We start from the raw sequence: 25,790 nt of genomic DNA, 5'->3' as shown, positions 1-25,790 counted from the left end.
CTAGCATTTTCGCATGATAATACTGTGTTTTATCAATTCTTAGACAAAATTTGCGAGGTGAATATATACTGAGCAAGTTCTAAAGTGGCATCAAGTTTGACACAGCGAAAAAAAGAATTGGCTGTTGCATACGTTTGAGATGTCGATTTTTCTATAGGAGATCCAAAAAATTTGTCGAGATTTCGTGGTTGGTCCCATTGTAAAGTTTGCTGAGTATGTGTGACCTATATATTCACTTCGAAATAACACCCCGTATTAATTTTTGGTTTACTATAAAAAAATAGCTAGTCGCACAACATTTTGAATATTTTTGTAATATTCGTATAGGTATATTAGGTAATAAGTTTGTTGCATGTTTTTCCAATGTAAGATGAATCTCCATTAAGTTTTGTAACGATCAATATCTATATACCTAAACCATTTTGTCTTTATTACTTATTGATTGTAAAATACCATTTAGTATAAATAGCGATGCATTTTACATTGGATTCGGTAATACGTATTATAATCAAGTATCTAGTTTGTAGATGTAATTGTAATAGCTTAATATTTGTATGTAAGCTTGGGCATTGCATGTTCTAACGCTTTATTCGTTACCGCTTAACCGTCCACTAACGCGCTGCATCCCCGCTTGTCACACAAACGTCGCCGCGTCACGCATGGAGTGTCCTGTAAATATCCTGCATGGATCCAAGCCTCTCTAAGAAGACATGTGTTCTCAGGTCGAATCTCTGGAAAAGCAGCTAGCATTAACACAAAAAGCTTTAACCCAGTGCAAGAGGAAATGCGATGAGAAGATCAAAACGTTAAGTCATGAACTCTCCATTAAGACTGAAGAGCTGGAAGAGCTGCGGAGCGAAACTATGAGACAGTCGTTCCATGCGTCTAGGATAGAACTGAAACCAGATAGAAGCGAGTATGTGGACGAAGGATACTCCATATACACTGCCGTACCAAAGAAGACAGACTACGATAGGATGCATCACAGCATGAGCTACATAACATCAGATTCGAGGTGCTCCTGTCCGGCTATGAGGAGCCAACTCGTCGGGCAACTGATCGAAGACCTCTTCGACAGAATCCACAACACGGTCGACGACGACCTCACTAGAGTGTGCAAAGAAATCAAAGTCACCGGTAGAGAGATGTCTGCTGAAACCAAAGCGAAAATCACTAATTACCTCTTAATGGCGATATCTAAGGAGCTGGTCCGATCGATAGGAGACGCGGACGCGAAGACTGACACTGAGGTACGGTATCATTTGTGACTAAAACAGTGTGATAACTGCATTGATTAATATTTCTAATGCGATTAATCCAATCCATATTAATGGTTCTGGTAAATATCATGTTTAACATTCTTATTTTGCATTCAATTCCTCCTATGTCACATCATCCAAACATAAAACAAAGTCAATCATCTAATCTGATGTTATTATACTTATTATATTGGGTGTTAGTATTAGATTAAAATCGCTGAGAGTTGTACTTATTTCTAAATTATTACTTTTCTACAATCTAAAACAAAAATGGATTCTTATAAACTGACAATAAATAATAAACATTCTGGACCATCGTTGCAGAGTGACAAATAAAGTTTCAGATTTGTAAACAAATAACGGTACAACCATTCCAACACAAAGCTCTTCTAACCATAGAATTCGTAAACCGAGCGTGCAAACGATTTAGAGTCGGTTGCGCCAAATCGTATCGTTAAAGAGTTTGCTAAATTTTTATGTATGGAAAGTTTCATAGTAAAGCGCCGGGACGCGCCGTCTGATCAGTCCGTCAAATGTGGTTGGTGCAACTGGCCCTTAGTGACATATCAGCGATTTTAATTTACCGCCAGCACCTTCACTGTTTTCCACATTCTAGAAGCTCAATTGTTTTAGGAATGGCAGCGCGCGGCGTCGACGATGCCGCTGCCGTACCGCGACGCGCGAGGCTCGCGGCTCGAGGGCAACGCTGGAGTGCTGCAGGGCGCCGCGCGGCTGGCGAGCGTCAGTTGCGCGTGTGCCGCGGCGCGTCTAGCGGCCGCGCTGCCGGATATCGCTGATGGTGTCAAAGTGTGTCAGGAAGTAAGTTTCAGCATTAATTCGAGCGTCAAAGCAATATTTTAAATTTTCGCGGCGTGCAGCGAGCTGACGCGATGTAAATAACAATCCCGTTATACCAAAAATTATTAATCTTGCTGATATCATTGGTTTGAGGTTCAAACTGAAAATTACTTCTGTAAACGGAAAATTGAAGGGAGGTGCACCATGGACCTAAAACAAAGGTTATTGGCATGGACCTAGGTCCATGGTTATTGGATTATCGTATATTAGGGGCTCAAAACAATAGCACAGAACCGCGGTATCTGGCGGCCTAGCCACTTTGTTTCTCTCTCTCGTTCTTTCAAATTAGTGCGACAGTGACAGTTGCGTTTCGTTCGCTACGTAGCGTTAGCGATTGGCATGTTGTCTACGCGGCCTGTTGCTCCATCGACAAGAGCTAGATTCTTAAAATATTGATGATGATGATGTGAATTGGATAATTGATATTTTAACCAATTATTAAATTAATGTTATAAACTGTATGTTTTGATATTTCAGGAAGTTCTGGATCACGGTGACGTTAAAATTATGGAGGAGCAGTTGGCCAATGCCATCGAGAGTATTGTTGTAAGTAACTATAATAATTATACCGCTTTTATAATTAAGTATTTTATCTGACAATATGTATTCACTGTAATAAAATTTTATCAATAATCTAATCTACTCCGTAATTGATAATGAGGCGAAAAGGCGAAATTTTAGCTAATATTGTGAGATGACGGAAGCATGGGTGGTTAGGAAGAGGGTCATAAGATTGCTGTAATAAAGGATTTTTATTATTCATATCAAGCTCGTCTGAATTATCGGAGTATAGATATATAAAAAAACTGGTCCCCATAAACTTTTTAAGAACGGTTTCTTTGATAGAGTAGGTACTAATGTCTACACGTGTTTTTTTCCAGAATTGTCCATCTTGTGCATTGGGTACAAATGCGATAGTTTGGAGCACGGACGTCTAGAGCCGCCACTCGTGCAATTATTTAGTAAGTTTCAAACAGCTATTGTATAAATTACACGTTCTTTATAATATATGTAAAAAGCCTATTATACGGATATATGTTGGTCGTACTTGGCTGCGTGACGGAATGATAATGACACTCTTAACAATCACGTTATTTCTAGTTATTATTTTTATACCTAAATTAAAAAATGTTTAATTTGTTACAGGTTTTTAAATCTCCACCGACCTCAATCAGGTGCCTTCAATAGTTTAGCCAGTATCGTACGAATGTAAATATATTGTATTATATCACCTACTCGAATACGTATCTTCATAGTTAAGCGACATATCGAACAAACGTAACTATTAATCGAATAATTTAAGAATACGCTTAGGTACGTAAGAATGTCTCGACATGTATTGTTTATTGTTTCTTTAGGTATTTATCTTTTCAGTGCCAAGTGTTTTCTTTTGTGTAAATAATGTTTTTGGTTGAGTAATCACGCATAGAACTGAGTGATACCCACACAGTGCCTTAACTTGACGGATATCTTATTAAATCAGCTATGTACGGTATGTACATAATATACTGTATGTGTAGAACACGCGTGTATACTCATACGCAAAAAGTACACAATTTTGATTCAAGTCACTAGAACAAAATAAAGAAATTATGGCACTCAGTTCAGTGCGTTTTTATTCATAGGTAGACGGTTTGAAGAAAAATATCGTTTTATCAGTAAGTATATTTAACGACTTTGTTAGTCAAGTGTCAACACATTTTTTTTTTCAAACCGTCATAAGTTTCGTTTCGTTATAGACAGAAGTTAATCGATGTAACAAGACTCACAAATTAGCGAATCTATGTCTAATTGTAACAATTGTAATTTTGTTTTTATTTACAAGAATGACGAATTAAAATTATTGTTTAAAAGTAATGATGTTTCTTATTTCTACTCCCGTTGAATAGCAGCAATGAAGAAGGAATGTGGAAGGGACGCTTATTTAAAAAGTATTAATTACTACTTGACTTACTTGAGTTTGCCATTTCAGTAGATAGGTTAGTTAAAAATTGTTGTAGTTTTACTCTCATGTAGTTAGTAGGTAAAAAAGGCTTAAGTAGGTGTAGTTAAAGTGTAGGTACCTAACCGTTTACGGGCGGGATAAGAGAAAACTAATACCTACTATGGGTGTCTATTGTTTTACAGAGAAGAAATAGAAAAGACGACAAGTCCTGCTGTAAGTAAAGGTTTGAAAAAATCGACGAAAAACTCAACATTCTATTTTAGCCTACTAGGCTAGGTAAGAAACGCTTAAATGTAGTGTATAATGGACTAAATAAAACAGTAAACTTCGTTTTTTAATCATTTTATTCATTTGTAATAAATACCTTTGCAAGGTATTTATGTGTTACATACTCGTAGAACGGACACTACATTCTCGTCGCTTCAACGGTCCAAGACAAGAGGTTAATTTAAAATATATCGACTGCTTTAGGACGGAAATATGTCCTTTAAGAGAGGATAGTGTTCAGAAAATCGTCCTTAATTTAACAATTTCAAAATATTCGAAGTAGGTACTAAGGTTGACATTATTATAATTAGATAATTAGAAAGTAGGAAAGCCTTTAGCATGATATCGTGTTGATGGCTGATATTTTCATGTAAATACACCAATATACGTTGCAATTTTTCCCATCTCTTAAGAATCTGCTAAGCTAAATAAAGGTACGATTACACAGAGATGCTTATCGAATTTAAGTTTTGAATGCGGGGGCTATTGACTGCCCAATATGCCAGTTAATCCTGTGTAAACGAGCCCTAATTTAGGTTTGATGTCGTTACGCACCGTTTTTTGCGAAAGAGACTGCCATCTCCCCAAAACCTGTACTTGACGTCATTGAAATTATACACGTCAATTCATTTAAAACCTTGGTAAAAATTATTTGCAGTATTGGTATATTTACATGAAACATTAAAGATGATCACACAATGAAGAAAATGTTCATCACGTAGTTCATCGAATCCATTTCAGTTTGTTCAAACAATCGCAATTAATTCATAATTTGGCTTCGTAATTTTGATTTGTATAATTAAGAATAACGGAAGCTTGTTATTGAGCAAACACCTAAATTTTGTCACTCGCTTCTCAATTAATTAATGGAATTCGTATCCAATCTTGATACATTTCTTACGACAAAATAATCGTTTCAGTTATTCATGTTCATAGTTATAAGTTTTCGAATTAAAGTTGGATAAGGATCCCTACTTCTGATTATACTCGTAAAATTATTGGATCGCAAATTTGTACAGTCGCCATCAGATATATTTTATTGATTAAGGCAAACGAGCAGTCAAATCGCCTATCAATTACACCAAAGTTTAATATCAAATTGTATTTAATAGCTAGGTACTTAGGTGTAACTCAACGATACCAGTCAGGTTTCAAACCCACAAATGTCAATTGAATAATTTTATGGTTTTAGACTCACTTGTTTTTAGTCACTCGTGCGACATGTTAAACCTTAAAATTATTCAATGTTAGTATGTCTCACAACAGTTTAAATTCGACCACAAATGTCAAATTTAAAGTACTTTAATGCTATTTCGTGCTTGATCCGAAATCGGTAAAATGTTTTTTTTTGTACCGCAGGTCGCCAGAGAATAATTTAATCACAAACTCTGGTGTCACTTCTTGGTATAGTCGTTAGTAGGCTTTAATTTTAGAGAGGAACCCAAATTTGCGATCACGATACAAAACAGACTAGGTAATATTCAGCCAATCAGATTCCTTAAATAAAAACACTCACAAAATAAATACCCATGCACTATCGTAAGATAAAGTTGAGACAGAAAATTCTTGATAGTTCGCAAAATGTTCGACCATTTATATAATTACATCAAGTATTAAAGTAAATTAAATATCCATTCCCTACCTCAAAGCCTTGTCAATAAATGTTGGTTTAAGTATATAGGAAGACCGTAATCTTTAATAATAAGGTCCATTCTAATAAAAATAATTAACATAGGCTTAATAAATTAATTTAAATAGTATCACACGACAGCCGTTATAAAAATTATAAATCGATGATTATTCACATACCCGGCCCTTGCAGCCTAACTAATAGGGCAGGTACTGTATTCGTCAAATAGTGCCAACATTACCAATTTCTACCAGCTCATTCCTATGGATGTACTTTTTTGGCAGTCATGGACCTGACTTTGTTCCTAAACTGTCAACAAAAATCCTCAGGATCGATCACGCGCTCCAAGTGTAAGGCCTGAGTGGACGCTCGAAACGGAGCCTTCGGCGGGGCGTGCAGCCTGGCGTCGGGCTCACAAGTGATTTGAGCAGCGTGCACTAAGGCCGCTCCTATACGCTTGCATTTGTTTAACATGCTCGCCGCACGCCCCGCCCCGCTGCACGCCTAACTCGAGCGTCCACTCAGGCCTTACACTAAGGGAGACCCCACATTAGCGTCTCCCGAGCGTCGGCGTCTAGTCAACTCAAACTCAAAGGCTGCTGCTCGACGCAAAGTTGGCGCAACTGCGCAGCGACGCTATTTTCCATAGCGCTGACTAGACGCCAACGCTCAAAAGATGTTAGTGTGATCTCTCTAACATCTCTGGAGTTTCAAGCATTTTTATATTTATCCATATGGACCGTAAGCTTTTTTGCTAATGTTGTGGTATAAATAATGTGATGTTGGCGCTAGTGTGGCATCCAGTAACCTACCCTACTATAATATAAATAGCAAACTTTACCAATACATAGGTCGAAATAGTTGTACATTCCCGTATTAAAATACTAGGTACCTATCTACGTTTCGTATCAAATTTTAAATGTTTTCTCATAACCAACAATGATTTAATTTGGGAAAGAGCTACTTGTACGGACATCCTGCCTAAGGGTGATCAAACTATTGTTAGATCAAATTACATATAACGCATAAGCATTCCATTCAAACCACCTTCGAGATCATTTAATTCATCAATTCAATTCATACCTACTTACTCTACGAGTATTAAGATCGTTTCTGAATTTGAGAGTAGATTATTTGGTATAGAGAAGGCACCGCTCACTCATTGACCATTGAGAAGCCATCTTAATACTGTATCTATGTCGCAGGGAAATGATCAAAACAGAGATTTGAACAAATCTCTAAGGGATATGATCAAATCACGCAGGATGTTAAAATGGCGAATCCATATCATCATTTCCCTAGAAAAATTCAGTCATTTGACCAAATCACTGACTCTGTTTAGTGAAAAGACAAAACCGGCCAATAAACGCGAAACGCTTTTTCATTTCACTAGATTTGTTTAGGAATTTGATAAAATCCCTAACCACGATAGTAAGATGACGAAACGAACACAAAAAGTCAACTAGTTTTATCATTTCGCTAAACAGGTTTAGTGAAATGATAAAGTCTCAACTGGAAGATGGTATATGGTGATTTGATTAAATCTCTGAACGGTTTAATGAAATGACGAAAGCAAGTACAAAATACAACAGTTTACTCTCTACAGTTAAGCGATTTGATCAAATCTCTGACTAGATTAAGAGCCAACAGGAGCTAAGATTTAAATATTTTAGGTAAATATACCCGTCTCGCTAACGGAAGCGGCTCCTAAAACTAGTGCGATAAGGACAAGGCGAAAAATCCTGCGTAAAAATCTCAAAAATCGAGGTTTCGTACTCGACTGTTTCCTCCTCCAAAACTTAACCAATCGTAACCAAATTTGGAAATCTAATTGATTATGACATTATCTGTGTCGGACCGTTTTGCTTTTTTGACTAATTGATATCAGTTTTGAATAGCACGCCTCTCATTGCGGCATAGTCAATTAGGCCATTTTGGCCATTTTTGAAGGGCTCTAGCGCCTTAAAAAACAAAAATATCAAAAAAAGCAAAACGGTCTGACACAGATATTGACAATATTAATCTGTGTTGAAAAAATCATTACTCTAGCTTCAAAACCCACGGAGGAAACAGTCGAGTACGTTTGTATGGAGAAATGACCACTCCTGTTGGCTCTTAAGTGATTTTTTTTGAAAATATCGGCTGAAAAATGTTTAAAATAACTGCTGTCTATGTTTTTCTAATAATTATCTGGTGCTTTATTTCGTGCACGGTGTGAAATAATTTATTTGAAGTAGAAGAAAGTACTCAATTAAAATTACGTTTATGAACTTGTAGCTTCGTTTTTCATTACCGTCAAAACTGGAAACTTTACCATCAGAGGGTAACTTTACCATAGTCTATTGTTGTAAGAGAGTATAGTATAATTATAATAATTAAAAAGACAATCCCTATTCTTGTACTTATTCGATTAAAATAGCTGGTTTAATAAACAACTTTAATTGATACCTACAGTACTTATTCACTCACATTTATAGACGAGTCTAACGCGAGATTGATTTGTGAGTGAATATGTGTTCAAAACGCGAAGGTTTTAAATATTATACCTACAGTACTATTGACATTTTATTTTACCATTTCACTCTAGTCAGAGATTTGATCAAATCGCTTAACTACCTATAGATTAAACTGTTGTATTATTTACTTGCTTTCGTCATTTCACTAAACCGTTCAGAGATTTAATCAAATCACCATATACCTACCATCTTCCAGTTGAGACTTTATCATTTCACTAAACCTGTTTAGCGAAATGATAAAACTAGTTGGCTTTCCGAGTTCGTTTCGTCAACTTACTGTCGTGGTTAGGGATTTTGTCAAATTCCTAAACAAATCTAGTGAAATGAAAAAGCGTTTCGCGTTTATTGGCCGATTTTGTCTTTTCACTAAACAGAGTCAGTGATTTGGTCAAATGACTGATTTTTTCTAGGGAAATGATGATATGGATTCGCCATTTTAACATCCTGCGTGATTTGATCATATCCCTTAGAGATTTGTTCAAATCTCTGTTTTGATCATTTCCCTGCGACATCTACATTACCTGACCATCATATAAATTAAACTTAAAAGATAACATGCCTGATCTTATCTTCGTTAGATTCGGAACTTTTTTTATGATAAATGTCATGTTACGGTGCTATGATTTTTGTAATCATTTCGAATGAATTGTGCTGGGGTGCTGTCACGGCAACGGTTCTTCTCATGTCCCTTAACTGACTAATGTTCTATCACACAGATCATAACAGGTCCCAATTACCATGAGACAGAATAGTTCCGCCTGTCAACGAGTGGCAATGAAGCGTTCGCCTAGTGGTAACCATAACCATGTCACTTGAACTTCCTGAGTCCACTGCCCAAAGACGTTAAAGTGGAGCCAAAATTCTCTGAATACCAGCATTTTGCCAGAGTTGCACTTCATCAGCTGCTATCTGTGCCATTTTTAGTACCTACCATATTATATATCTTCCACAAATTTTAGCGTTTTCCCGGTAGTATCCCAAATGAGCTCGTGTTCCGCTTTTGTGGAAGTAGTTTATGATATCCTACAGCCTCCAAACCCAACCTAAACCAGAGTGGAAACTAGACCTTATTTTGATAAGCCATTACTCACGATGTTCCGGGGTGGAACCCATGACCTTCGATTTGAAAGCCTCACCAGCGCTCATTACTCTCATAAGTAGATATCCCCCTGGAAGCATTCCCACCCGTAAGTTCATACATCAGCAGTTACAACAATACCGTTCAGATAATTTTGGGTCTACAACAATTCAAGGCAGGTTAGAATGAATCATAGTGCGATCAGGTAACTATATGGCGCCAATCGCGGTTCCAGCTACGGCTCTCGCCTTTGGTCGAAGCTAAAGTGTCTACGCTGGGAAAAATGGGCCATTCGTTGTTTGCACGCGGCCAAGCATGATTCGAAAGGCCGGAGCTATTCTTTGAGCGTTTTAAAGGTTTCATTGCGTTTATTTCGTGCACCACCTTCACAGCATAATAATTACCACGTACTATGAAATTCACGCGAGCAGTTAGCAAGGTTTATGTTCACAGCTTGTCCGCCTATTCTGCATGGACGCAATTTAAGGAAATGCCTGTTAATTCTTCAGTTCATCGTGCTGCACGTCACATTTGAAACGCTTAAAGACTGCCTAAGAGATCCAAAGCCGAGAGCGCTGGCTGTTCAATCTTAAAGCTACTACTAAAATTCTCTAAGCGATCAAAGATCGCAAGCTAAATTTGATTTCAAAATTGTTAAAAAAATAAAATCTGCTAGTGATTAACGTTTATCAGGCTAACGGGGGCGGAGCACGGCCCGCACCGTCCGGAAGCGTTTCTCGAAGCCGAGCTTCAGGTAGAGGTTCCTCGAGGCGTCGTTCTCGGGCCGGATCACCACGAACGGCTTGTAGCCGCGCGCCGCTACCTCGTTAGTTAGGCGCCTGGCTAGGTATATTCCGTAACCTTTCCTGGAAGACAAAAGATACAATTGTTATTACGAGTGTAACAAAACTGTTGAATGCAATCACTAATTCCATTAATTTCCTCAATTGAAAGATTAATTTTATATTTTTTTTCTGTCAACCTTAACTGATAGGTACTGTATTTAACTCTGTTAGATGTGTGTGATTTAGTGATTCGTTGTAAAATGATAAGAAACGAATTTTTTAACGAAAATTGGAAGAACTAAATAGCAAATACCTAAATATATGCGGAATTCCTGACACCGGTTTCCCAAATCATTCGCGGCACTCGATGTCTTAGTCTTGCTTGAGGAATCAAGGCTCAAAAACTGAAGAAACAGTAAGATTCACTCGAGGTCGTGTTTAGTCTCTAGGAACCAAGAAAAACTGTAGAGAAAGAAGATTGAAAGAACTAAAGAGAAAATACAATACCTGCGGAACTCCGGACGAGTCTGCATCGAGAACATAGCGCCGTAGTAAGACTGCACCATCCACGCCGCAAGCTGCCCTTCCACAAAGATGCCGTAAGCCGGTAGCTCTGCCACCAGTTTTTCAAACACCTCGCGACACTCGATGTCGCTGGCCGGGTACAGGTCGTACACGGCTTTCATGTCTTCGGGTTGCAGGCGGAGTAGCTCCACGTCCGGTGGGAGCCTGGAAGGATAATTTTAGGGTGAGTAAACAACAATAATTTGTGGTAGAGTGCGCTGATATGAGCCGATGTTTATTCAAGTGGATCGGCCACTAAATCTGGCCGCGTAGCCAACGTGCCAGCTTACGCTCCGTAGCGATCGAAACGCAACTGTCACTTTCGCACTAATATGGAAGAATGATAGACACAAAGCGATTCGATGGCGAAGCGATAGCGATCGTCACCTTGGCTAGGCCAGCTGGCCCTTTAAGTACTTCGATTCCACGTACGACCTAGAAAAATATCCCACAGACGCAGGACTCGCAATTTTTCGTCTAGTTTAAAAAAATAAATCCCCAGAACACTCACTCATCAGCAGCATTATCCGGCGGCGGCGTGACGCACGCATAAACATCCCCAGTAATCTTGTCATGGGCCTCGTACACCCGCTCGAAGCGGTTCACGATGGCCTCGTGCGTGAAGTTGAGGTACAGCGGCTGCGTCAGGTCCAGCAGGACGTCTTCTGACGTGAGCAGGTCCACGAGCTCCGCGCGCTCCGAGGGGCAGAACACGGTCACGCTCTCGAATATGTCGTTGGCGATGTTTGGCTGGAAGTAAGAAGAGTTATGTTTAATGATTTTTGAAGTGAAAACTTCTTTAGCGGCGCTGTGCACTTTTTGAGGTAGGGAAAAAATGTTAAACTCGCGACAGACGGTCGGTCGCGTAAGACGTTCACGTGACCGTAAGACGGAGTCTCGGCTCTCCCGGAGTGCAACCCGTTTTTTTTAATTTATCTACATGTTTATCAAAGAGACATGTCGGCTCTGTTGGGCCTCTATATTACAGAATCTCAATAAGTGTTACTATACACTAAGAGACTAGACATCAAAAAAACTAATATTTAACTTTAAAGTAATACGGCCACATAACAGCTAATTTATTTTGTGATTTTTGCACTAGGTATATTTTTACTCGGGACATTAAGTAACTTCACGCTATCGTGTCTCAAATTCTCGCAGATTACTAATATCTATTGTATGATATATTTAGGTACCTAACATACACATGATAATACCTAATACGCCAATAAGTATTAGGCTAATACTTCGCGGTATCGTAATTTACATTTTATGACCTAGGAAAATGGCGGTGTAATTGGTACATAATACCTACCTACTCGTAAATAGGAATAATTCGCTAAAAAATAAATAGTAAACATTGACTTCTACAACTGCTATTATATCGTAACACTCTTAAAACAATTCCATTCGAATTTTATCCACCAACAAGCCGATCAACCCAATTAAAGTTCTCTATTAACGAACACAAAACCAGCACATGAGAGACGAAATCAAAGTGCGAGCTTAAAAACGCCCAGAACGCTGGTACTTTAATTCCAATTCGGAATAAACTTGCTTGCGTAAGTTGAGAAAATTCAGCTTCGGCGTTGTTCGGCTGGGTCGTAGAAACGCCGGGCCGGTGCGTAGTTGGCGGGGCGATGAGCGAGGCGGGTGCGGTGTTTTGCTGCGCAGGTGGGAGCGAGACGGATATAGGTATCTGCTGTGTTGGTGGAAGCGGGACGGGTGCTATGCCGCCGGCTTGCTGTGGCCCGTTCGTTTCGACGTCGTTTTCCGGAGGCATATTGACGGAATTATCGCTGTTCAGGTTATTATCAGCCATGTTCTTGTTGTCGTGGTCACCAGTGTGGGTGTTGAACCTACGTGGATCGTAAATGATAAATGCACGCACTCGTAAACAATATGTAATTTCTAGAATTACAGTGGTTATTATTTGTTAGGTAACGTTAGTATTCAAACAAGCGGTTAGCAAGAGCACACACAGTTCACTAAAACACTCGTTAGGTTCATGCACCACACCATTATATCATTAGTCGATGAGTCTTTGGTTAGTGTCACAGTATTTATAATAAGATGTCACAGTCGGTACACGGATAAGATTTCAGCGGGTAATGCGCGTGCGATAGTTCCCGTGACGTAGGTAACACTGACGGAGGGGCGCGGTGCGCGCGGCATCGGCGCGAGCGACGATCGTTGCCTAGCAACGGTTGCCGGCTCGCGCGCCGCCATGTTGTCGACTTTCGTTGTGGGTCCAAACGAAGAAGGTTTTGTGGATTTATTTAATCTGCGTAATTTTGATACTGATGTGGAGTAGGCCACAGGTAACATTTCCGCGCAAAGCCAACACTCGTCGAGAAAACCCTTGTCGGGAAACTCGCGCTTGAAAAGACGCGACGAGTGCTTCCACGGATTACCTCTAGCGTATCTCATTTTTAACGGATTAATGTGTGCTTGTGGTATTTATAAATTAGCACACTTATCTGTATACAACACACACGACACTTACCTATGAGAATGGTTACAAAAACACTCTGTAGTGTATCATTCTCTGAGGGGTAACTTTGTAGGTCATACTAAACAACATCTAGACCAACCCTGAAATCGTAAAATAATCTGCTGTTCCATAGAAAACATTGGCAAATGATTCGCCGAAATGTACGTATGATTTTTGTAAATGTATGTATGTTTTTTTTCGCGATTTGGAGTTGGCGCTTTATTAAAAGTTGTTCAGTATGACCTACATACTCGTATTCACCTCTCAGACTCCTTAGAGTGTCAGACGTTAGAAAAACGCATCCTGTATGCACACAAGCTTTTAAATACTGTAGACAGAATATTTTTTTGTATTAATACAGACTTTTTTGTACGGTTAAGGAATTAATTAGAGAAAAATCTGAAAATCCCTTAACTTTGGATATAGGTGAAAGGTGACCCACACCTGGACAATTACGTAACGCACATATTAAAAAGCATTAGTGTAATATCTGCGTAATCCTTTTGGCTATTTGCACATTTCATGTCGAAGGAACGAACAGGTGCTATCACCTAATAAATTAACCACGATTAGAAACACAGAACGATTTGTTATAAAGATGTACGAGAAGAGTAGGAATTTTGCTGTTAAGTTTCTCGTTAAGTGAACAAACAGCCTGGCATGGAAAGTGTTAAAACAAGGCTGAACAGGAACTTTCTATAAGTAGCATAAAATATGGCAACTTTTACTTGAACCTTATCGTTTCGAACTTTCTTGGAACCTGCTTGTGGGTCATTTGCGCTGTTACAATGAAGTTCATCGGACCGGAACATTAAGCTTGTAAACTCTGAAGTTTTGGGACTAGAATTATTCCAATCCGCTTATTTTATCAGTAAATGTCTTAATTATGCCTATGTTAATGATATTTATGGTTGCCTCTAAATAAGCTTTTTATAAAATTCTTTAGGATAAAAATGTTGGCCTTATTTTATTTATGGAAGCTCAGTGCATCGTCGTGAAAACGACACATGAGTTTTCTTACATCGTTAATAATAATAATGTTTGAATTTGATTAAGGTTGATAAAGGCATTTGGAGAATGATTCTTTGTCTATTTAAGCTGCACCAAATTTCCAAAAAATCCAAATTTATTCCATTTAATCTAGCTTTGATAATTCATTTGAAGACAAGTCATATTTTCCGAAAGTTCAATCTAATTTCAACCTTAAATCGGATTGCTAAGGTTGAAATTCTATTGGTGCTTATGAGGTCCATAAATCGTACTATGTCTGGAAACGGGATAAGAACAATAGTAATGTCGCTAATGCAAAAAGTTATTTTTAGGGTTTGCTCGACGGATCCGAAATGTATGGGAATATCCGCGGATCCGGATCCAGATCCGGATAATTTCATACATTTCGGATCCGGATTGCAAACCCTAGTTATTTTGTAAGCATGGGGTCACCTCGTTATCGTTTGAAGATACCAACCATTCTCAATTATGTAGGGTCAGTTGTCGAACATTGAAATAATCGTACACAGTGAAACTTTGCGATATCTCGGAAACTAGGTGTTATCAGCTAGTGCCGTCTGTCAAGCAAGGGCAGGCTCAAGGACCCCCAGCACCTCCCCAATACGCGAGCGCGCCTCGGAGAAGGAGCACGTTGCTACGAGCGTTATTGTGAATTCGTGTGACAAAAGTAATATTTTTCATTTATGTTTCGCAATTTTTTACCAAGATATAGAGTCTAGTTTGGCGTTATTTCATTTTTTGTTGTGTTCTATGTGTATTAAAGTTACTTTGGAGCTAAATATTTTTAAATTTCTTTCACTCTTTGGCGCAGTTTTTTTAATTGTTTCGAAAAACACCCCCTAGTCTCACAATGAAACATATTTATGTAGTAAACAATGAAACATGATGTTCACTGAACACCAGTATTAGTACACAATGAAACAAACTCATTATTTTTTTAATTAATTAAAGACTATGTGCGAAATTTGTGAAACTAAAATACCATGAAAATTGATAATAATTTGTCTATCATATGACAAAATATAAGATACTTAACTTTAGAAATAGCTGAGATAGGATAGTTTATATGTTGAATGTTTCATTGATGGCAAGGTCAAGGTCACATGTCTAACATTGAAACAGTCGTTTATAATCACTATGTTGCAAGAAAGTGTATGATATCAAGCATGGAGATGCTTAAAACCCTCCCGCGTCCACCTAGTTGGCAATCATGCTCCGTGGACATAAAAGGCGCCTTTCTCGCAGCATGCCGTAAGTGCCGACCAGATTTTCGATTCACAATGAAACTTAGGTGTGCGTACAATGAAACAAGTATTTCGCTTTTAGATATTTTAGCAATCTTATAACGATTCCATATTTTGGAAACCTTTTAAATAACAAATTTCAGCCTACCACTATTTTCTCCTTTCCTTTCTCATTAATTGATTGAAAGGATGTATGTATTAATGTAACTTATTTATTACAACGTTTCAATGTTTATTAAGGATGTTTCATGGTAGACTATATAGATTACATCTGTTTCACTGTAAAAATTAGAGTGTTTCATTGAAAACATGAACAAGTACACAATGAAACAAAACTCATATTTCAAAAAAGCTTTATAATACAGAAACTGTTAAAAAAAAGTAGAAACCAAGAACGCCATATGATAGCCAAATAAATTGTTTATCTTCATACGAAATATCACACTCATAACTTTAAAAACACCAGGATAGGAAGGCTTAAACTTTTAGTGTTTCATTGATCAACAACTAACCCTAGACATCGGAGCAAAGGACTAACTAAACCCAGTTCGCTAGAGCGACACAAAGGGGACTGCTAAACTAAGCGTAGCCCTCCCAGGCAGTCCATTTGTCAATTGAACGGGCTGCATGGAGAGCTAAATTGCACATGGTCACGATACAAAGGCAAGAGAGAAGAAAAATATTTGCGACAAGAGATAACCTTGTGAGGCTTTAACTTTGTAGGGTAACTATAATATATTATTGTATTCTGAAACCCGCATGTGAAAACCCCATGAAAATCCGTTCAGTAGTTTTTGAGTTTGTCGCCAACATACAGACATACAGATAGAGAGACGCGGCAGGGACTTTGTTTTATAAGGTTTAGTGATATTCCAAATTTTATTTTAACTTTTATGGTTCCAAATTTAAAAACAAAACACTTGCATCTGGAAATCAGGAGTAAATAAGACTTACCGATCCAGTACATCCGGGGAAGTGCAGGCAAATTGGGTCCTCCGGCCAATTCTTCGCAACATAAAAATGGAAGTCCCACACCTTGTTGTTTAGATATGTTTGAATCGTCTGATGAAACTGTGGACAGAAAACACACTTGTTATTTGCAAGAAACTAGTTCAACTAGAAATTGCCTACGTTGCTCATTAGATACCTATTAAGCTTTTTGCGAGTTTTTTTGCAATCGCTATTTTATTAGTTCTTTATAGTAACATCAAATTTATAAATACATATTCCATTATACCAATAAGATTTATTGCATATAATTATATATTATATGCAATAAATCTAAACTGTATAAATTACATTGATAGTATAATAAAATGGGATTTGATTTAACCTTTTGGACGCCAATGACCGATATATCCGCACCGTAGGTTCAACGCAAAGACCAATTAATCGGTCACATATAACAGAGCAAGATAGACCTACGTGCATATGCATAAAGTTCAATTTTAGTTTTGACACTTCGGTGACGTGGCGTCAGCGTGACAGCTTTTGTGTTTGACACGGCGTCGAAAAGGTTAACAAACTCTGCATTTCTGTAACTAACTAATTTTCTCACCTTTATTTCCAACAATATAAAAATTGCTTAACCACAACTACGTTCAGACTTCTTGAAGTCTAAAATACTAATGTGCAACGCAGCCTAAAATTACTATCTCATTATACGAAAACTTGCAACGAAACAATGCCGTCATTTAGAGTAATAATTCTTTTACAAACCGTTAATTAAATAGAACTCCAAATTTTAATTAATATATTCAAGGGCAAGCGTGTTTGAGATGATATCATAACATGTTATTACGAAATCATTCATAATTAGACATCTAATGATATTCGGCAGGCTGATAATTTTATCTCAACTCGCTAGGTGCAAAAAATCTCGTCACGGATCGTTAAGGTTTAGTATAGCATCTTGACACACTGGAGTATTCGTCTTCATATTCTGCATATAAAAGACGGTAACAATACTCCAAAATCATTCGAATCTCATACGAAGAAACAACAACATGTACTCCAAGGTAAAAACTATTTGAGAATTTCTTACAGGATAAAGCTCTGAAATATTTAGGTAAATGAAAAAAAAAAAAACAACTGGATATTTCATTAGAGCTTAAAACAAACGCCAACTTTTAATGAATCACTGTGCCTTTTTTAATCCTATATATAAAGATAATACTAGGTAATTAATCCTTTTACATTTTGAGATGGTATTTCAATAATGGATTCTTTGTCAATTGTAGGTCGCCCTGATCGCCTGCCTATTCGGCATTGCCCGTGCCAGTGGTAACGCTGCACTTGGAGTTCCTGGCACTGGCTTGGCAGGACTTGGCTACGCCGGTGGCAACGCTCTCGGCGCGAATCTGGGCCATGGTAATCTGGGCGGCAACGGCCTAGTATCAGAATACAAGTACAGCATCTCTCATCCTCCCACCGCAAATGCCCATGGCATCAACGGATACAACGCGGGTCTTGGCTATGGAGCTGGTTTTGGCGGACTTGGCTATGGAGCAGGACTTGGCCATGCAGGAGGCCTTGGCTACAGCAACGGACTTGGCCATGCAGCAGGCCTTGGCTACAGCAACAGACTTGGCTATGGCGCTGGTTTAGCCCATGGAGCTGGTCTGGGCTACGGAAATAGTCTTGAATATGGCAACGGATTGGGCTACAGCAACGGCCTTGGTTACGGCGCTGGGCTAGGCCACGGTGCTGGCTATGGCGCTGGTCTTGGCTACGCCGGTCGCAACTCAGCTCTCGGCCACGGCAACCTTGGCCGCAACGGCGCTGTAGTATCAGAGTACCAGGTTAGCGTCACTCATCCTCCCACCGTGAATGCCCATGGCGCCAATGGCGCGTATGGCGCCGGTGCTTACGGCGCAGGTGCCTATGGCGCTCGTGCTCACGGCGCCGGTGCCTATGGCGCTGGAGCTTACGGCGCTGGAGCTTACGGCGCTGGTGCCTATGGCGCTGGTGCCTATAGCGCTGGTGCCTACGGCAATCCTGCCTACAATCAGGGATCCTACAAAATCGACGCTTACGGTGCCAACTACGCTAACGCCGGTTGGTAAAAAGTTAAAGACTAGTCTACCGATCTACTTCAACGTCATTAAGTGCTATTTTGTGATTGTTGTGATAATGTGAATTTGTGATTTGTCATATTTTGTATTCAAATTCAATAAATGATTTTGTAAATTACTTTCGTTTTTAATGTTTTCACACATACGAGCTATAGAAGATAGGTAACCTATCATTATTGTACCTATACAATAATGATAGTTTATGATTGACCCTTATATTTTATTATGTACTTATAATAAAATCGGAAGCATTTGATTAAGGGCTTGCTTGTATTAAATGTTATTTTCAACAGTTTTGTTATATAAATATGCAATTAATACAAATAAAAAACGTAATTACCGCAGTAGACAAGCAGAATTTGCTAAATGCAGGAAATAGGGGAAATCCCTAATTGCCACATAACCGAAGTCATAGGAACTAACCTTACCTACATACGTAATACGTATCGGAATTTCAAATTTCGAATCTGTTCCCGCTTGCAAGTTTAGACAGCCAGCCGTCTGGAAAAATCGATGTTAACGAAACAAGCGGCAATTCGGACTTTTTGATCGGCAGGTCTGTCATTCCAATACATTGATTTGCATAAAAAGTAAATTAGTGATCGTCTGATCGTATTTTTAATTAGCGATGTACATTTCAGTTTGATTAAGGGACGAACTTTAAGTAAGAACTCTTTAGAGCAATTAAAGTAAGAACGCTTTGGAATAGGTACTGTATAAAAATATGATGTTGACGCTTTTAACGGTATTTATTTTAAAATACCTAATGTGGGATAGGTACGTGAATTCAATCAATCAGTTTGAAATCTCGTATTTAGTACTAATAATTACGTCGTAGTATCATTATAAGTCTAAGGATGTTTATCATTCAATTTGAGTAAAACAATGCACTTTGTTACAGTTTTTTATAATTTTGAAATACTATTACTAAACTATCTTTCACAAGTAAATTATTTAGATCAATTTGACGTACAACAATTAACATTCAGTACACAGTTCTTCTATTGAGAAAACTTCTCTGTTAACCCAAATTCCAGACCTCACTTCGGCAAAGAGATCAACAGATAAACTACAACACAGATCACAGACAATAAGGCCGAAAGCTAAACAGGACAGATATAATTAATGTCTGACTATTTATAAGAGATCTAGATTAGACAAGGCTCTTGGAATGCGTAATTACATTCCTTCTTAGGAGATGCGCGTGGAAGACAATGACAGGACGTTGGACTAATATCGAAAAGGGTAGTTGGAATCAAATTACTAAGTGTAAGGCCTGGGTGGACGCTCGAGTTGGGCGTGCAGCGGGGCGGGGCGTGCGGCGACTGCGGCGTGCATGTTAAACAAATGCAAGCGTATAGGAGCGGCCTTAGTGCACGCTGCTCAAATCACTAGTGAGCCAGACGCCACGCTGCACGCCCCGCCGAACGCTCCGCTCCGAGCGTCCACTCAGGCCTTACACTAAAACTAGAAAATTGTTTCAACTAAGGAACAAATCTAATTCTTTTATAAAATATATTATGATTTGTGTTTTTAAGTAGTCACTCACACTACTATATATAAATTATAATTATTATAAACTGAAATAGAAATCATACACTAAAGAAAAAGTGACCAACTCCACCGGTGGCCGAGGCGGGAACTTGGGGTGGACTTGGTCACTTTTTCTTTAGTGTATGATATCTATTTCAGTCTATTTCAGTTTAGAATAGGTAGGTATGTTTTTCTGTTCACGGCTTGCCGTTCCTTACAATTACGAAATGTCAAAAAAAACAAGAATTAGAATATCTTTTACAGGTTCCTTTCACTACCGCCTAGGCCAGACCTGTCGTCAAAAAGTTAAGCGAGGAAAACCTATATTTGTCATAGGTACCTACTATTATATTAGCAAACAATAATGTTATCCACTGGTTCAAAACCAAACTTTAAAACGCTATAATTGTGACGTTTTCAACCAAAAGGGTTTGTCGGTTGTCGATAAGGTTGATTTCAAATTGAAGCTATATGGATATAGCGCCTTATTGACAACCGATAGTACCTTTTCAGTTGAGAATGGCACAATTATCTGCGTAGTACGTAATTTAAAATATAATTAAATTAATATATATATACCTTAAGAGATTCAGGCATATACTGCACTAGAACATCGCCAACCGCCGGCAGTTCTTCTTCCGTTACCAATCGAAAGTTCTTCCCTTCGGGCGCGATTTCCATCTCTGCAACAAATATTGCCATAAATATAGCTTTCACTGTAAATACTGTACGGATATGATGGTCGTTCTTGTCTACGTGACAGCGTGATAAAACGGTGTCCGTCACTTTCTTTCCCACGGTGTTAAACAGTGACAGTTATTTTATCACGTGGATAAAGATGGATAAAGCTATCCATAATAGGCTGGCTGGTTAGAGTTCGCGGAAAATTATTGCTGAAACCTTTTTGGTATTTATATACCAAAACCTTTATAGGTTGTTTAATGTTTAATATCTGGGTGACCGAGCTTCGCTCGGAAAACATATAAAAACTCGAAAATGCGCGTTTTCCCAGAGATAAGACCTAGCTAGATCGATTTTTCGCCCCCGAAAACCCCCGTATAGCAAATTTCATCGAAATCGTTAGAGCCGTTTCCGAGATCCCCGAAATATATATATAAATAAATAAATAAATATATAAATAAACAAGAATTGCTCGTTTAAAGGAATTAGATTAGATTTCGTTGAGTTTTATGTTAATGCTATCTTTCAAAAAATACAAGCTTGCTGATGAAATGTCGATATGACTGACTGGCCATTTGTAAATTTTATGGCAACGATATAAGGTCCAGTTAAGAGTGGTAGGTACAGTAGATTGTGGGTACAATCAGCAAATATAGTTAAACAGAAAATACTTGATAGATGACCAGTATTTATTTATCCAAGAAGCTATTTCTGACTTGAAGTCTTGAGTACCTACGTCCTACGACGGAAGTAAACTCTAAATTGGAATCCCTGAGGAAAGTAGAATACTCGTATCGTCGGTTGGAGCGAGCTCACCCCAAAACTAAAAAAAAAACCTTAAAAACTTTTTAACAATATCACAATAAGGTAGAGACTTCCTATTAGGTAAATAAGTACCTGTATCAGGAAATCCCGCTCCTCTATAACATTTCGTCTATAGTTAAGGTCTAATCTAATCTAAGTCTAGACTCAGGTGCCCTCATGACATGACCGAGTCGCAGTAAGTGTCACTTCATATAAGATGTATGAAAAAATGGTGGACATTAAATGTAACCACAGAAGTATATTCTGATACTAGCCAAATATAATCGTACCACATTCTGCGTAATGATTCTTGAAAATAATAATTTTCTGTCTGGTTATTTTCTTGATATATCTTCTATACTAACAAACATATTTTCATTACAAAAAAAACTTAAGAAATATATGTAGCTCTTTAAGATAATATAGCGTCGTGTACCAGACAGCCAATCGGGTTTATAGGGGTCTAAACTGAATAGGTTCTGCGATAAGCGATAACACTCGGAAGGGATGAAATCCCTCAATTTTATAAGGCTGACTGGAATATAACATTAATATATATGTAGGTAGGTACGTTAATACATATACACTGTACTGATTTATATTTAGTATTATATTGTTAAGAATAATAAAATTAAGTATAGGTACATTTCGTGACAAAACAGGAACTACACACTAATTAAAATTATTTACGAACATGTAAAAAAAAGGTTCCCCTGTAAACTTTTTAAATTTAAAAGTAGGTAAAACCAATACGTATTGAATGGTACTTACCTACATTTCACACGAAAGTGACAGAAAAGATAAAATACGTAGTTATATTACGGATTGTAAAAAAATATTTCACCTAACCGTTGCTAAATAAAATCTTTTAATTGTTTTTTAGGCGTGAATTTCCAAGTTCAAGGCGTCTCGTAATAGAATATAGACGTTTTCTTCCTAGAACTTAAATCACAATAAGTTCCATTTACTGTAACCGTAGACAACGAGAAAACAGAAATAACTCCATTTCGCGACTCATTAAGGTAAGTTAATCCGTGTTCTTGGAAGCTGTTAATTAAGCAGAAAATAACTAATTCGGCGAAATAACTTCATTCACGCTTGATTAAATTCATACGTCAAGTCTCGGTGCCTTGGCAAAATAATCCGTTTATAATCAGCTATCTATATATCTACCTATGTATTAATTAATGTATGGTTCCTTGTTTTACATGGCGCGGCCGGTAGGTTTTGCGTTAATATGTTCAAAAAAGCTTTTTCATTGGATTTATCATTGTATCACGAGTCCAGAGGTCACGTTAGGCTGGTCGGCAAAAAATACGATGCACCAGTGCTCGCGTTAAAAGGAATACTTACATAACCACACGAATAGCTCGGTAAGCTTCAGTGAAAGGTCAGATTTTATATTTATGTTAAATTAACATTTCGAGTAAGGTTGTACGTTTAAATTTAAGCTTGAAGACAAGGGTCAAATCGTCGTTTACAATAGAGTCTGTTCGGAAAAAGAAAAGTTTTGAAATGTATGATATCCAATATATTTTACGACGCTTCTCTTTCCGCACAGACTCTAGCTTTAGCGGTTGATGAGAATTTAAGGTTGAAAATGTGGTTGAAGGTTTGATTGCAAGCACCTGATTTAATCTAAGTTAAATCTAAGTTTTTTTTTAACTAGGAAAACACCTGGAAAATTCACTTGTTTATTGTTTAGCGACATAATTAATGCATACTGTTAATTTGAGATTTAAGAATTCAATTTTAATCTGTTCGCTTGAATTAATAAACAAAAGTGAAAACAAACTTGTTTGTACGACTATGTGATAATAGGATTGAATTAAAAAATTGTGTCCGATCTGTAATACAATGTTTTTTGATTACGTAAGCAACGTAGCTGTTAAGTTATTACAGGATGGTAAACTATTCAGAGGGTATAGAATAACTCCTCGTTGCTGATCTAACTAATGTATAAATACCTACCTACACGTAAACACATAACCATAATCATCCCATATTATAATCATCATATTAGCGTGTCACACTAATGACCGAGGGAAATAGTTTACCCATAATTATATTAATTTGCACCTAATTGTATCACGTTAGCACATGCACTCGGTCAAGGTCACACTTGCCGCATGCACGCAATGCAACTCACTATAGCCTAGTCACTAGTCAGGCTATAACGCTGTAAACATATTCGTATAAGGCAGTGCGGCTACACCGCTGTAGGTTTGGCATCATTCCAAGGTCCTTTAATGGGAATGTGAAGTAGCCAACTAGCCTACAGTTTTCTGAAGATAACTAAAAATTGTTTACAGCAATCAATCATGAAATCAGTTTTCTGAAGATACATCGAGATAACTTGTTTGACCTTGGTCAAATATTTTTGTGCGCCTTAAGTGATTTTAAATTATAGTAAAAAGTGTATAAAGGAGGTGAATCCTTCACAATGTAATGTGACGTCACGTGATAAAAAAATCGTTTTGATATCGTCGTGATTAGGGATTGCAGAACCGGTACTGTTTAAAAGAACCGGGATTTTCGGTACCGGGCAAAAATGGAACCGGGATTTCACGGTATTTTCGGTACTTTCGGGACTGCCTTCAAAAATCAGTTTTCACATCAATTTTCAGTAAAAAAAGCGTAAAACGACCACGAATCTTTCTTAAAACAATAAAAAAGTAGCACAGTGAAGGTACACACTTCTTTTGTACCATAATATGTGTCTTTAAGTCACACAATCATTAATATAATTTTATTTTTTTACTAAACTATATTTTTACTATCTTTGTTGATTGGCAAAAACTGAATTGTGGCTCAGTAATATCATCATTTTTTTAAAAAAACTTTAAAATATCATTATCATATGTGAGTTTCTTATACCGTGTTTGAATTTGAATTAAAAGTAGTATTTTATTAATTACAAAATAGTCTCTATTTTGCTTCTAGTTAGTATACAAATATGAAATAACTAATTCTTCGTATAAAATTATTTATCGTACAAACATTTACTTATGCCCTTAAAGTATCAAATTACGCAATTTTATATTGTCGGCATTGTCAAACCCATTGACTTTTTTTTAATTTATTTTAATGTAGTGATCGGCCGTAAAAGTATTACCATCAGCCTTAGATTGATAAAATATATTTATTTTCTTTATAAAACACGATATTTCATGCTAAGTAACAGAAAGCAGTCAAATATTGTACCGGAAATTTTAGTCCCGAAAATCCCGGGAGTACCGGGATTTTAATTTTGAAATCCCGGTTCTTTGTTTGGCTCTAAATCCCGGGAATTCCCGGTACTTTCGGTACCGGTATTTCCCGGGAGCAAACCCTAGTCGTGATAATAATGACTTGTTATTACAGCCTATTGTTAACAAAAAAGTTAATTGCTTATATTAACTTTATGTTTCGTGCGTATCAATATGTAGGATTTTGTAGGGTATTCTCGCAATTTCCATTACATAATTAGTTTAACTTGACAATTATTGAAGATTAATTATGTCGGTATATATGTGTGTTTATATAAACTAAATATTAAATGTATCGTTTCGTATAAAATATAACCCCTAACTAACCAGTAATTTAACCCCAATCGTAACCTAGCAACTGCACAGCTAACCACAGAGATGTTGTCTATGCAAATTGTGCACGTGTATTGCAACAACGTGCCGTTCAAGGTCGCCAGTGCAAGCTGACTTAGCTGACACGACTACTCAAATGCAGCCATTTTATGATAAATATGAGCTTTTATATGCAAGTTTATGGGCTCAGGTTGAGGACGAGCTGCTTGTTTTGATTATACAAATGTAATTTTATATGAGTGTTTTGACTACGAGTAAAATTGTTAAGATCATTCGCCTGAAGTACCTACATATCGCTTAAAAATGTTACACTTTAGATTTTTTGAATGGAGAAATACCGAAGTTTTGGACTGCCATACTGTTATGCCAAGCTATTGAATACCAGACCACAAATTGGCAGTTAATAGATTAACATGATCAAATAATGTACAATCAGGTGGAATATTCTTTTAAAAACTAAAAATTT

At 37.6% G+C, this 25,790-nt stretch overlaps 3 protein-coding genes across 5 annotated transcripts in view; 2 read left to right on the top strand and 1 right to left on the bottom strand.

Annotated features, from left to right (window-relative positions):
• Window positions 1-3,596, top strand: part of LOC134651310 (uncharacterized) — a 174,839-nt gene extending 171,243 nt beyond the window's left edge. For both annotated transcript variants that reach the window (XM_063506367.1, XM_063506368.1), the window contains 5 exons: window positions 723-1,250; window positions 1,893-2,078; window positions 2,595-2,663; window positions 2,999-3,079; window positions 3,264-3,596. In XM_063506367.1, coding sequence (XP_063362437.1) covers window positions 723-1,250; window positions 1,893-2,078; window positions 2,595-2,663; window positions 2,999-3,055 — 840 coding nt within the window. In that variant the 3' untranslated portion in view covers window positions 3,056-3,079; window positions 3,264-3,596. The remainder of the gene's footprint in view (window positions 1-722; window positions 1,251-1,892; window positions 2,079-2,594; window positions 2,664-2,998; window positions 3,080-3,263) is intronic.
• Window positions 3,597-10,086: 6,490 nt separating this feature from the next.
• The window catches only part of LOC134651402 (uncharacterized), a 49,466-nt gene continuing 33,762 nt past the window's right edge, over window positions 10,087-25,790 (bottom strand). For both annotated transcript variants that reach the window (XM_063506502.1, XM_063506504.1), the window contains 5 exons: window positions 20,838-20,941; window positions 16,606-16,722; window positions 11,414-11,652; window positions 10,846-11,067; window positions 10,087-10,419 (listed from right to left, as the gene is read on the bottom strand). In XM_063506502.1, coding sequence (XP_063362572.1) covers window positions 10,248-10,419; window positions 10,846-11,067; window positions 11,414-11,652; window positions 16,606-16,722; window positions 20,838-20,939 — 852 coding nt within the window. In that variant the 5' untranslated portion in view covers window positions 20,940-20,941 and the 3' untranslated portion in view covers window positions 10,087-10,247. The remainder of the gene's footprint in view (window positions 10,420-10,845; window positions 11,068-11,413; window positions 11,653-16,605; window positions 16,723-20,837; window positions 20,942-25,790) is intronic.
• LOC134651616 (uncharacterized) lies at window positions 17,658-18,716 on the top strand. The gene is made up of 2 exons (XM_063506715.1): window positions 17,658-17,669; window positions 17,892-18,716. Exons 1-2 carry the CDS (start codon window positions 17,658-17,660, stop codon window positions 18,714-18,716), a joined length of 837 nt encoding a protein of 278 aa, XP_063362785.1.

The sequence above is a fragment of the Cydia amplana genome, chromosome 10 (assembly GCF_948474715.1).
Source record: "Cydia amplana chromosome 10, ilCydAmpl1.1, whole genome shotgun sequence".
In the NCBI taxonomy this organism is placed as follows: Eukaryota; Metazoa; Arthropoda; class Insecta; order Lepidoptera; family Tortricidae; genus Cydia; species Cydia amplana.
Note: the sequence above shows the minus strand (reverse complement) of the source record. Positions and strands in the feature narration are given on the sequence as shown.